Source organism: Schistocerca nitens, chromosome 3 (genome assembly GCF_023898315.1).
Source record: "Schistocerca nitens isolate TAMUIC-IGC-003100 chromosome 3, iqSchNite1.1, whole genome shotgun sequence".
NCBI classification, from domain to species: Eukaryota; Metazoa; Arthropoda; class Insecta; order Orthoptera; family Acrididae; genus Schistocerca; species Schistocerca nitens.
In genome coordinates, this window is record NC_064616.1 from 310,719,742 (window position 1) to 310,734,524 (window position 14,783).

Below are 14,783 nucleotides of genomic sequence, written 5' to 3' on the forward strand. Positions count from 1 at the left end.
CCAAACATCGTTTCACTATGTCCATTCTCATGCGTTTTTGATCCAGCCTCAAGAGTCGTGGCACCAATCTTGCAGATAATTTTTTCATTTCTAATTCTAATGTGATATGCCCTTTCAGGTGACATCTGGCAAGCATGAGCAATTTCACGCACTTTCAATCAGCAATACCCCATGACCATTTTGTGCACTTTTGCATTATTTTCGGAGTTGTGACACATCCTGGCCGACGACTGTGCGGATTATCATCTAAGCACTCCCAACCAAATTTAAATTCATTTGTTCACTTGGCAACAGTTGAATATGAAGGAGCAGAGTCACCCAGCATATTCTGGAAATCTGCATGAATGTCCTTTGCTTTCACACCTTTCATTACGAAGTACTTAATCACTGTTCGAATCTCGATTTTTTCCATCTTTGCAAATCACTATGCGGGAACAACAACAGAGCCACATCACTACCACAGCTCTCTTCCATGAGCACTGACGTGGCACATGTTTACAGGCAACAGTCCAATGAACATCATGTGCACAACTTGTTGCGCTAGCGCTGACATCTCATGGTGATTCTGAGGACTTTTCAAAGCAGCCTCGTAATTTTGTATTGTTACAGTAAACTGAATGGCAGTTGTACCTTAATGACACAATCACAGAAAATTACCAAGAAGCCAAATTAAATCCCTTGCTTAGATGATCAGTGTGTAGGGCCTCACAAGTGCGGTGATCTTTTAAAACCTAATGCAAGACTTATTTCTATCCACACTAAATCCCATTAAGTTGAGCTTAGCATGGAACCCAAATGGCCTAGTTGTTAATGGATGATTTATGAAGGCTGTCGATGATTTATAAAGGGAAGTTCCATTGTCAGGAAAAAAAATGTACTGAATCTTTCACTGTACAGCAGAGAGTTTGATGTTTTGAAACTTCTTGGCAGATTAGAACTATGTGCCACACTGTGATTCCAGTTAGAAATTTGCCTTTTGAGAGCAGAGCTCTACGAATTGAGCTACCCAAGTATGACTCTCAGTCAGCCCCCACTGCTTTACTTCCACCACCACCTCTACTTTCCAAACTTCACAGAAGTTCTACTGCATACCTTGTAGTGTTAGTACCACAAGAAAGGTTAATGCAGGGGAATGGCTTAGCCACAGCCTAGGGGATTAGATACAAACTGCATCTATCACTCTGCAGTGGAGCAAGTTTTATTTTGAAAACTCTTTGCAGATAGAAACTGTGTGCCAGACTGGGGTTTGAACTGGGGATCTTGCCTTTCAAGGGCAATGCTCTACCAACTGAACTATTCTTGTGTGCCTCTTGGCCCAATACACAGTTTTATCAGCCATGACATCTCAAAGCCGTTTCTCTTCAATATGCTTTCTTCCAGGAGTGCTTGTCCCACAAGGTATGAAGGAAAGCTTGTGTGAATGTGTGGAAAGTAGAAGACAGGTCCTGGCAGAAGTAAAGCTGGGAGGATGGGTCATGAATCATGCATTATTTTGGTATCTCTGTGTAGTTTAATGTTTTTATTCTGAAAAGCATCCCATTAAGTTATACAGAGAGAAAGATATACAGATAATTAGCGATATTACTTTAACACATTAGCATTTATTGTAATCCACAACAATAACTCTTGAATGTGATATTTTGGTAGCCTCATGTATGATTTGTTCTTTGGAAAGTAGCAGAATAACCTCTTAAGTCACAGATGAGCACATTTAAATTATCTTTAATATGTACAGTGTGTAAATGGCACAACTTTCATAACCCTGTTTAGCAGCTCATCAAAAAATATTTTAAGTTTTGAATAGCTTTTTGTGCACTAAGGATAGAAGACTGACTGCAACTGAGTTACCCAGTTGGGTCACCTCCCTTGTACTGATTATTTTTAGTCCTGGCTTTGATGCTTAATTTTTTTGTACTTCTGTATAACTTATGAAATAAAAATGTTGTAGAATCCAAAAATGTCTACTTTTTGAGATGTATAACTCATGCCACATTTCCTGTACAGCTGACATTGATTAGCAATCCTTTTTCATGTGGTAAACAACAGTACATAAAAAACAATGGTAGGTTGCATATTTTGCATCCATATCTGTTAGCATGAAGACTTCCTGTTTTGGGTAAACTGTGCACCTATGCATTAGCATACCTTTCTTGAAGTGTTTCCTTTATATAAAATTTGGAAAATGCACACCAATAAAAAGTAAATGAGTCCTGTAATTAAAACACCTTCCTGTGTTAGTCTCTCTCCATACTGTTGCGTAAGTTTCTATAAGTTCTCTGACCAAAGACAAAGAAATCTATACTATAAACAACAAAACATGCAATACAGTGTGGTTGTGCCATCTGATGGAAGAAGACCTTATGCAGAAGTGAACAAGTGTGTGGATTAAATGGTGATAGCAGAGTATGGAGAGGACTGAATGTGACATAGGCCAGGGTGTGCTTCATCTGATGTTTTATTGATTTTTACATTGTTAACATAAGACTTTTAAATATTCTTATACTTTTTCATAAAGATGAGTACCTCAAAATGCATTGTGTGGCTTGTGAGCTTACCACAAATTTTATGTGATTGAGCCAGTTTTTATATTTTGCTGCAAAACTGCCCATATATACAGGAAATTGTGTAGTACTCTTAAAATATTATATTATTAACTAGTGACGTGGCCCAGCTTTGCACTGGTAGCATTAAATATCTATGGCCAGACATCTTGTGTGGCATAGCATGTTTTGTTTGCAGAACACTGTGTAGAAATATGAATAAATTTCAGAGAACAACATTAAGTAATTGTATATTATCACTTTCATATATCTTGCACGACATAAGCAGTGCAGAGCAGAAAAGTTGTCTGGAGGCAGAATGTTGTGTGTTCCATATTGAATTGGCATTTGGAGTGACATGTCATGGTGATAATGGGAGAATGTTGTGGTGTACGTAATATGTTTACAACCAATAAAAAAACTGTATGCACATCATGGGTGTATGTTTGTGTGAGTGATTCAATATGTATTGGGGGCTGGCTGAGATGGCACAAATAAAAGAAAAAAATGCATGACATACTTGTTTAGCTTTTGTTACAGCACTCTTCCAGTGAAGCTTAATACACACTGTGATGCATTGTTGAGACTCATTGTCGCAATTCTATATCATCGACTCTTTTAATGACAAACTTCTTCACCACACCAAACAAAGAATTTTGTCCACATCTAGATTTGATTCAAGTCAGGCAAAGCTTCTGAAGTTGCTGAAGCAGGTTTTTAAAAAATGTTTTACTTGTAGCATAAAAAATTAAAGCCAAATATTTTTGATTTGCACATTTTTTCGCTATACAACTGGCCTCAGATTATTCCAGGGATACTACTGGTTAAAATGTTTGATTATTTCAAACTGTAAGTCTCACATCACAGCCTGATGATGAGGTGGTTATCTTTTCATTACTGGTCATATTTATTTTGATATGTTAAGTTGAATAACTCCCTGCCTGTTGGTCAAAGAATTGGCAGTGAATTAAGACTGCAAATTGTAAGGGAAGCAAAAATTGGCAGTCCGAGATTACTGTCAATGTTCTTTTAGGTGATTTAGTATTGTGTACTGACTTTGGTTGTGGCCATGTGCAGTGACATGGTCCTTATACCATGCAGAATCCAGCTTGCATGTGTTGAAATTTTTACATGCTATCGAATCATCTTACAGAGAGAATTTTACATCACATAAATAATTTATAACAGACATTTATTCAACAAAAGTATACACAGACCAACAGTCATACCTTTACACTTCCATCCTTAGAGCATGATAACATTTTTCTTGTATCAGACAACAAAAAACACTTCACAACCAGATCTTTGATCCCATAACAAGGAAGTACTTCTCCAGATAAATGCCACATCTATAACAAAAGAAAATTAATAAGGAAATTGAGAAAATGTAACTGCAAAATATAAGTAGGTTACAAAAAACATGCGACTATCATAAATAACTTTCTTGTGGTTTCACTACCTTCACTAATGCTCCATAGAAAAAAAATGCATATCTGCATGTAATTCCTATTCCCTGCTTCCTCTTCCTGTGTGTATTGTTTATTTATGACTCAGAGAGGGTGGGGAGAGAGGAGATATGGAAATGGATATGGGCAGAATCACCCTGGCATCTGCTACAAGGGACAACATAATATCAGTTTGTAGTTGATGGTTGGGGACACAACATTGTTGATAAAGGTAGTCTGTGAAAACCAGTAGAGAGATACAGAGACAGATAGATAGAGAGAGAGAGAGAGAGAGAGAGAGAGAGAGGAAGACAGAAAGAAAGAGAGAGAGAGAGAGAGAGATCTACACATTCTGAATAGCAGATGTTTCCATAGCTTTGGAGATATCTCATTAGAATCATCAGTGACTGACACGAACACAAGAGCAAGACTGTCATTTGGAACTAGCTTCCCTCACATACAAGTCCAGTGTCTTAACAACAGACCATATCACACAGTGTCACACCCCTGTAATAGTTTTGGTCAAAGTCATGCAGGAACAAGTATTCTACTTACTAAGCACAATATTTGCTACAGTATGTGATGTTATTAATGACAGAGCACTACTCCCGAAGTGTTCTATATAATTTTCAATTTGAAGGTTGGTTAATTTGCATTACACGTATTTTAGAAGAAAATGGAAAAAAGACACTTAATCTGCAGCTGTGAAGGTGGAGAGAATCATCCATAAACTTTGCCCAGGTTAGTCAGATGGATGGGTTATCATTAATCCCATTTACAGGTCTAAGTTACTCACTCCTGCACTTTCTACACATATTTGTGTGGTAGCCCAGGGACACTATGGTACACATTGTGCGCACCACCATTCAAACAGCATCCTCACAACTACCTGATGTGGCCGCCAGGGGCAGCCCAGTCACTGACCGTCACTAGGTCCGCTGTGCACCCGCTGTACTACACCAGCAACACCTAATGTGGGTAGTGTCTTTATGAGGGCAATAATGGGCTTCTGGGTCCACAGTTGTTAAATGTGTTCAACAAACGTAAACTACTTTCATTGTATTCTTGTTGGCATCCCTCTATGGCCTAATAAATTGTAGCTATTTCATGGCTGTATGTTTGCTCATGTTCCTAGTTAGAACACAAGTGGCGACGTCAAGGGTCTAATTTTCATATGTTTAGGACACTCTGGTTTTTCTACCATTTGCCTCTTTCATGGAGCCTTTACTCCAGTCATTTCTGCAACAACAGCACATGCATATGGCCATGTTGGAATGGTTGTTGGCAATGGTGACCCCCATCAGTTGTTCACCCATCGCTGTTACCCACCAATGGTGAATCCGTGGAAGACTGGGATTCTTGTGAGAAGCAGCTTCACCAAAATTTCATGGCATTCTGATTGGTTGACAAGGAGCTTTGTAAGGTTCTTTTCTTATTGTGAACTTACTGTGCCAGTTAGCTTCTCTTCAGGAACCAGCACCACTTTCTTTTGACGATATGTGTTGTTTGCTGTCCTCCTATCACCACAAGTGTATGCATGTGGTTGATGCATGTGTTAAATTATACCAATGCCACAAATAGCTGTAGCAATTGTACTGAGCTCAGGCGGTCATGCTTCATGGCCCCAGTTGTGTTGGTTTGTCATTGCTATGTCTCAGGAGTCTTATGTAAACACCACTGTCAGAGATACAATCATTAATTTGGCCTTCAGTTCAAGGATCCTATGTTAGATGAGGTTCTGAATATCGTGCAGTTGCCTAATGTCTCACACACTGTGGGCCACCAATTAGAGGTTTGGAGTGATGTCACTGTTGTTGACAGCATTTAGATCCACTGGATGGAGCCTAGTGCTCTGGGGGAAGAGGACTGTGTTGCAAACAAGTGAACTGGGCCAATGCAGACATACACATTGGTGGAAGTGGGTGGGCCTCTGACAGTAATTAGAAAAAAAGGGTACACAGGAGTGGTATGTCAATCTCCATCCACTCCCCCTCCCCAGGAGTCATCAATGGACATTGATATTCGTACTATAAGACCTGAGTCTCTCAAGGCATATACAATGTTCAAGTAACTTAAGGGAATGCAGTCGGGTGACACTATCGACTACTGACACCTGACTGTATTCCCATATGTTATTTGGATATTCATACTGGTTCATTGCCGTGTTCATCTCTGCCTGCAGGCCAGAACAAACTTTTCACTGAAGTGCAGGTGATGGATAAGCTTTTGTTACTACAAGTCGACAGAGGAGCTGCCATGTCCCTACTGAACTCATAGACACATGCCAGGTTAGGGTCCCCACCATTGGCACGTGTTGAGCATCAGATAGTAAGCTACATCTAACAGCAGATTCCTATTCTTGGCCAATTCGCGGCCAACATAGTTCACAAGTCAGTTGTCAATTACGTTATTAACTTGTTGGTTAATGATGTGAGTACTGAAAATTTGTTAGGGTTAGATGCCTTTGGTACTTTTGATTTTTCTGTTGTGGATATGGTGCATCTGGTGTCAGACAAACTGTCTTAACACAAATTGAAATCCTTGTGTTCTGAGTTTTCGGATTTCTTTGCCCTAGGGTTAGATTGTGCAGAAAATTTCACAGCATACATCATCCTCAAACTCTCCACCCACCCTCACTTTTTTCAGGTGCACAGTTTTACACAACTAGGTTAAGATGAAGGTGGATTGCTTAATGCCATTGGAAGTGATTTTACTGATTTCCTCAAGTGAATGGGCCACACCCTTAGTGATCATAAAGAAGCTTTTTGGTCAGCTTTGGCTCTGTGGTGACTTCAAGGTCACTATTAACAGACAGGCAGTCATAGACACTTAACCCCTGCCTTACCTGTAGGCGATTCTTTTCAAAAATTGACTTGGCCAAAGTCTGCCATCAGATTCCATTGAATGAAGCGTCAAAATAGTTGCTTGTGGTTAATATGCCTTTCGGCCTCTATCAGTATCAACAACAAAGTTTGGGGTTGCTAGTGTGCCTGCCATCTTTCAACACAGGTTATGACAGCTGTCCCTCATTTCACTAAATATCTTGATGATATTGGCGTGACAGGCACTTCCATGGAGGATCACCTACATAACTCCATTCTTTGCTTATTGTTCTATAGGCTGTGGGCTTCAAATGTAATCTTGCTAAGTCCCACATTTTTTTAATATGTTGCACCATCACCTGTCCCGCTTAGATGGCATATTCTCCTATCACCTCTCCCTCTTAGATGGCATACTCTCCTATCAATGGAAAGGTTCACTCCCCATGTTGTAGTTTCAGTGGCTCTGTGGCAAAAGGTCCTATGGTTAAAAAAATGCGAGCACCTCCTCGGCCAGGAAACCTTCAATGTACTTATGTATCTTAAATAATCGGAACACCGCATGGAGTGGCTGTGCAGTTTGAGGCACCTTGTCACGGACTGCGCGGCCGCTGCTGCTGGAGGTTCGAGTCCTCCCTAGGGTGTGTGTGTGTGTGTGTGTGTGTGTGTGTGTGTGTGTGTGTGTGTGTGTTGTTCTTAACATAAGTTAGTTTAAGTAGTGTGTAAGTCTAGGGACCGATGACCTTGGCAGTTTTGTCCCTTAGGAATTCGGACAAGGCATTCTGCCTTGGCATTCAACTGCAGATGGAGGGAACCACTGTGACATGGCAAATGCCATTGTGTGTACAAAAGTCCTTGAAAGATTGCACCATGAACTGAGGACCATTGTCTGAAACCAGGGGGCAAGGCAATCGTTCTATGGGTGTTTGACAGGACCTTGACAGTTGCATCCACTGTCACATACGGACAACGAACAACCTAAGGAAAATGAGAAAAAGCATCAACTGCCAATAATCAGAAAGTGTCTAAAAAAGGAGAAGCAAAATTAATGTGCACTATTTCCCAAGGCAGGAGCCATGGTAAAAAAACAATGCGCAGCACCACCTGTTGACCCAAACAGTTGAGGCAGGATATGATGAGGTGTTTCATTTACTGATCGATGCCCGGCCTCAACACATTGCAGCATGCCATCAGATTTGTGCGAAACATCCCCCAGTGACCCTTGCACCCTGGTTTCAGACAAGGTCCTCAGTTCGTGGTGTAATCTTTCAAGAACTTTTGTACATACAATGGCATTTTCCATGTCACAGCGGCTCCCTCTCATCTGCAGTCTACTGACAAAGCAGAATACCTTGTCAAAATATTTAAGATGAGCATATGCACAAGTATGTATAAGATTTCCTGGCCAAGAAGGCACTCACATTTTTTTAAGCTTTTACAAATGAGACTGATTGGGGCCAGGAGTCCTGCTGAGTTCCTGCATGACCATTAGCCCCAAATGCTGTTCAACCTCTTGCTGCCAGGCAGGCATCCTCCCAGTGATACCAGTTTTGTTGGCCCCTTCACACCCAGCTCACCTGTGTGTATCAGGGCATTTGGACGGCAAAATCCACAGCCACTGCAATCACCGCGGTCGGGTCCACCTACCGTGGTAGTCAGAACGTCTCACTGTGCTGAGCAGGTGCTGCTGTCAGCAGGGACAGAAGCTGGCTCTCGGTCACCAGAGCCTCTCCTCTCCAGTCAACTGTCATTGCAGCACATGCTCGTGTCCCTCATTGTGGACTTTGATGTTCAGATGGCTTCCACCCTTTTGACACTGGTCCTGTCCACTGGTCACCCCAGACTCCATGGGCCATGAGGGTGCCTTCATCCCACTCACTCTCGTCTGCATGTGCACGTGCCAATCCAGGCAGGTTGTGAACTTCTTAAGCCTCTGGCTAACACCTCTGGCACTACCACAGATGCCATGGGTGTATCTTCAGTCACAGCATCATGGATGGCAATGCCTGGTCTTTCCCCCTGCAAAGAAGGAGGAGAGTAGTAACACACTGGTTACTACACCTACTACCGCCAGCATACGTAAGTCATACCGCAAGTGTAGTGTGTGCTGACATTCAAATGGTGCACCTGCAACTACCTGAGGTGGCCTCTAGGGGCACCTTATCATCAACTGCTTTAACTGCTGTCATCAGGTCCGTTGTGTGCATGTAGCACTACACCAGTGACACCTAACATGGATAGAATCCTTATATATATATATATATATATATATATATATATATATATATATATATATATATATATATATATATATATATATATAAGCTTATACTTCACATGTACAATTCAGTGTTTTGTATTGTCTACTGTAAACACTTCATAACTAATCATTTATTCCCTAACATACCTCCAGAGTTGGTTTCTTCAACATACAACACTCACGTCCCTTCCCAAGCTTTCTGAGTCAGTATCTCAAGCGGTCTCAGTGTATGGTAACATGTGTGACAATTGCAACAGCCAGAAATAACAGCTAGTATAAATTCAATTGGTGTGTAGAAAAATATGCCAGCAATAATTGGTTACAACTGTGAGGACAGTATACGCAGAAGTCCTCTTGTATGACTGTAAAGTTCAGTGTTGGGTCGAGCTCATTTAGTGAAGAGCCATCAAAGGAAGTTTGAAATGTGAATGCAAGTGACAGAATGCCTCATCAATGACAAGGGGCACAATATAATGCATTATAAATACAGAAAACTGCAACCAGTAACTTTTTGAAATAGTTATTTCTTCAATGATCTGGTTCACTGAATAAATAACAATTTCAAAAAAGTGAGTGGTTGCAGTTTTGTGTAATTATATTGAATAAACAGTCACAGGTTCTTAAACATCTGGAACAGATAAGCTTAAAAATATAAGGCTTCTGAATCTGAACATTAGAATGATTTGTGCCTGGGAAATGTTAAAAGTAGTGAACATGGGAAAGAAAATACCCAAAACAAGTTAGGATATTCAAGTTAACCAAATCCTGACATATATTTTGTGGTGACAAAAATATTACCCATGAATTATTTGCCATACTTATCCAACCTCCAAATGACATAACTGAATAAATATGTGGACAAGGTTCCAAAATAACATATCTTACCTTCAGCTCAGTCTGATCACCTGCGGTTATTGTTATTTCTTTTACAGACTTAAAGACATCCAAATATACCACTGGTTTATTAAGTTTCACAATGTGCAAAACTTTGTTGGGTTCTACTTCAAAAAGTTTTACCATACCATCTGCACATCCATATACAACACAGTTTGTTGTAACAAATTTGCAGCATGTGATTTGGGTCTCTTCTTTTGATGACTCACAAATCAATTCTTTGCCTCGAAGAACCTGCAGTTTATAAATTCCACTATCACAAATTTGAATGTGCTTCCTTCAAAGAAACATAGACATTTATTTATTGGACAAATGAAAAATATATTCACAAAAATTTACCAATATATGATGCTAAAAGCTAATGCCCTTTTCATGAAAGTAACTTATATCAGCTAATGAATTAGTGATTTTTTTAGTAATGTGCAGGTTTTGTTGTTGTTGACGATATTGTTTTAATTGTTATCACGATTGGTGGCGGTGGAAGAGAAAAGCTATGTTTGAGTATACCTGTTATTTAAATGAAATTAAAAGAATATTTGTAGTGCTGTACATTTCCATCTGGATTTCCATTGAACACTGCACATCAAATACTTCTTACAACACAGAACTACATTTTTTAAAAACAGTTTATGCTTCTAATTACCCACATTTTTGTGCCTCAAATGCTGATATGGCTGATAAAGGACAAGAGTGGTATTCTTAACTTTCCCTGATTATATAGTTGCATTGTTCATAGTTTGTTTTACTATTACAGATTCTGTCAATAGATTTTTTGAAAGCAGCCTACTAAACAGCTGCTTAAACACACGAGAGATAAAAATTCCAGAAATAGCCTATGCATAACTCTCCATTTGAACAGGCTTCGAAAGACCCAACAGAACCAACTGACTGCCAGGTAATCTTACGATCTTAAGCTGACAGGTGTCACTTGATGCAGGTATGGAGGGGCATGTGTTCAGCAGTTTTCATGACCAGGGTCACTCTCTCACTCAGTTACCTTCTCAACTGGCCTCACAAGGGCTGAGTGCACCATACTTGTCACCAGTGTTCGGCACAACTGGATGGTCAGCCATCCAAGTGCTAGCCAAGCCAAGCCTCGCACAAACGAAAAAATGGCTGACATCGAAATAAGTGTCCAAGGAATAGAAAAGCAACTGGAATCACTCAACAGAGGAAAGTCCACTGGACCTGACGGGATACCAATTCGATTCTACACAGAGTACGCGAAAGAACTTGCCCCCCTTCTAACAGCCGTGTACTGCAAGTCTCTAGAGGAACGGAGGGTTCCAAATGATTGGAAAAGAGCACAGGTAGTCCCAGTCTTCAAGAAGGGTCGTCGAGCAGATGCGCAAAACTATAGACCTATATCTCTGACGTCGATCTGTTGTATAATTTTAGAACATGTTTTTTGCTCGAGTATCATGTCGTTTTTGGAAACCCAGGATCTACTCTGTAGGAATCAACATGGATTCCGGAAACAGCGATCGTGTGAGACCCAACTCACTTTATTTGTTCATGAGACCCAGAAAATATTAGATACAGGCTTCCAGGTAGATGCTATTTTTCTTGACTTCCGGAAGGCGTTCGATACAGTTCCGCACTGTCACCTGATAAACAAAGTAAGAGCCTACGGAATATCACACCAGCTGTGTGGCTGGATTGAAGCGTTTTTAGCAAACAGAACACAGCATGTTGTTCTCAATGGAGAGACGTCTACAGACGTTAAAGTAACCTCTGGCGTGCCACAGGGGAGTGTTATGGGACCATTGCTTTTCACAGTATTTATAAATGACCTGGTAGATAGTGTCGGAAGTTCCATGCGGCTTTTCGCGGATGATGCTGTAGTATACAGAGAAGTTGCAGCATTAGAAAATTGTAGCGAAATGCAGGAAGATCTGCAGCGGATAGGCACTTGGTGCAGGGAGTGGCAACTGTCCCTTAACATAGACAAATGTAATGTATTGCGAATACATAGAAAGAAGGCTCCTTTATTGTATGATTATATGATAGCGGAACAAACACTGGTAGCAGTTACTTCTGTAAAATATCTGGGAGTATGCGTGCGGAATGATTTGAAGTGGAATGATCATATAAAATTAATTGTTGGTAAGGCGGGTACCAGGTTGAGATTCATTGGGAGAGTCCTTAGAAAATGTAGTCCATCAACAAAGGAGGAGGCTTACAAAACACTCGTTCGACCTATACTTGAGTATTGCTCATCAGTGTGGGATCCGTACCAGATCGGGTTGACGGAGGAGGTAGAGAAGATCCAAAGAAGAGCAGCGCGTTTCGTCACAGGGGTATTTGGTAACCGTGATAGCGTTACGGAGATGTTTAATAAACTCAAGTGGCAGACTCTGCAAGAGAGGCGCTCTGCATCGCGGTGTAGCTTGCTCGCCAGGTTTCGAGAGGGTGCGTTTCTGGATGAGGTATCGAATATATTGCTTCCCCCTACTTATACCTCTCGAGGAGATCACGAATGTAAAATTAGAGAGATTAGAGTGCGCACGGAGGCTTTCAGACAGTCGTTCTTCCCGCGAACCATACGCGACTGGAACAGGAAAGGGAGGTAATGACAGTGGCACGTAAAGTGCCCTCCGCCACACACCGTTGGGTGGCTTGCGGAGTATAAATGTAGATGTAGATGTAGATGTACTGTCCTTCACTTTGGTGATGAGACAGAAGCTGGTGTTCTCACTGTGGCACGACTGTTGGCAGCTTATGCATACGAACAGAGGAAAGTAGAGACTTGCCCTTGTCAAGGCAGCTACTAGAAACACAATTACACCATGTCAAGCTCAGTGAGATCTGAATTTCAGTTTCAAATCCCTCCATCATACTACTACCTCAGAAAAATGCTGATGAGACACAAAACCACATAGTTTGAAAATCTTAAAGAAAAAAATTGAGGCAGACATCTTATTGCTTGAAATAGCTAGAGGCTCTCATGCCCAAAGACGAAGTGAGTTGCTTTGAGTTTGTTATATGAACACATTAGCACATGGGAAAGGATTGTTTTCATGAGAAACTTATTTTTAATGATAAAGCAACATTTCTGAGACTTCATACAGACATAATGCAAGCATCTGGAGAATGTAAAATCACTGTACTATACTACAGAAAATTCATGAATCACTGAACACTATGACTGTGCCACCTTTAACAACACATCTACTACACCTTCGGGCCTACATAAATATCTATAAACAAATTGATTCAAATATCTTATGTCAAGAGTGGGACTTATACGCTCTATATCAGAGAACTCAGTAAGGGAATACACACTGAGTTTTGAAGCTCTACACTCATACTTGTTCCATTAAGTTACTCCATTCTTTGGCAGAGATTGTCAGTAGTAGAGGTAAATTGAAAGAATCTGATTCACAAATTGAAAATTATTAACATAAGACCACAATAATGGGCAAGGAAAGTGGACTGCAACGGCCTTGACCTATTAGTAAGTACCACCTCAGCATTCACTTGAAATAATTTGGGAATATTCATGAAGACCTAAATGTGGCTGGTAGGACCAAGCAAATAGGCTAGTATCTGTTTTACATGAATATTCTCCATACCTCCTCATGCATTTTTAGGAAAGTCAATGTCAGTTCCATACTCAGAAAATGAATGTTGGAGGCAGTGTGGGAACCTTGTTTGCTGTCCACGGCAAGTTCCTACAGGCAGTGATTTGCTATTGCCTTTCTCCAACATGTTATGAAGTGTCAAGTATGTGTTAGAGATACGTGACTTACTGTGATGAGTGCTTCTACAGTGTAGTGTTGTGTTTCTGTAGGTACAAATGAAGCGAAGTGAGAAGGTAACATCTAGTGCTGACATGTACGTAGCATACTCTTTTTGAATAGCATTGAGGGGGCTGCTGAGCTTAATGTCTCCATCCAACAGACATATCACCATTGGCAGTGTCACATACCATAACTCTGTGCAACACTGTGGAGGATTCTGAAATGTAATCCAAGACACTATGCAAACTCTGGTGATCAGGAATTTGACATCACTACAGCTGCTTCCCTCGCTGGCCAAATACTAACGGTGGAAATTTATTCCACCATCAGTATTTGAGTAACCCCGATGCAAAAGATGCTAACTGCATGATAAGCAAAACTGAGATAATTGCAAAACACTTATCCAATCCAAACAATTAAAGTTAAAGACTTCATTTCTTTTCTAAAAATATGTAAAAAGAAATTAATTACTCAGTATTAATGACTGAAATCTGCTATTATGCTATATAAAATCGTTCAAATGGCTCTGAGCACTATGGGACTTAACTTCTGAGGTCATCAGTCCCCTAGAACTTAGATCTACTTAAACCTAACTAACCTAAGGACATCACACACATCCATGCCCGAGGCAGGATTCGAACCTGCAACGGTAGTGGTCACGCGGTTCCAGACTGTAGCGCCTAGAACCGCACTGCCACTCCGGCCGGCTATTATGCTATATATGTTAAAATCTTAAATGAAATTGACTTAGTGGTTGTTGCACCCAATTTATGCACTTAGATGGTTTTGCAAACGTATCAGTCCAATTACAAAACAAACATTCGGTTGTAAAATTTGCTACTCGGTGATATGTTAGGAATGACAGAAAGGTGGAATTTAATTATTGTGAATATAAACAGAATACATTTTATTTCAAAGAGAAGTCTGAAAATTCTACAAAATTGGCATATAGAAATATAAAGGTAACATTATTTTACCAGGAAAAACTGACTGACTTAATGTTAAAAAGAGAACAAATATGAGTGTTCAACATTAGGTTAAAAAATAAAATTAACCATCACATTTTTCAGATCACAAGATAT

At 40.3% G+C, this 14,783-nt stretch overlaps 1 protein-coding gene across 1 annotated transcript in view; it reads right to left on the minus strand.

The window, feature by feature from the left end:
* The window catches only part of LOC126248282 (apoptotic protease-activating factor 1-like), a 274,185-nt gene that overhangs the window by 28,901 nt on the left and 230,501 nt on the right, over positions 1 to 14,783 (minus strand). The window contains exons 16-17 of the mRNA XM_049949131.1: positions 9,950 to 10,192; positions 3,770 to 3,889 (exon numbers count right to left, since the gene is read on the minus strand). Of these exons, the coding sequence (XP_049805088.1) occupies positions 3,770 to 3,889; positions 9,950 to 10,192 (363 nt within the window). The remainder of the gene's footprint in view (positions 1 to 3,769; positions 3,890 to 9,949; positions 10,193 to 14,783) is intronic.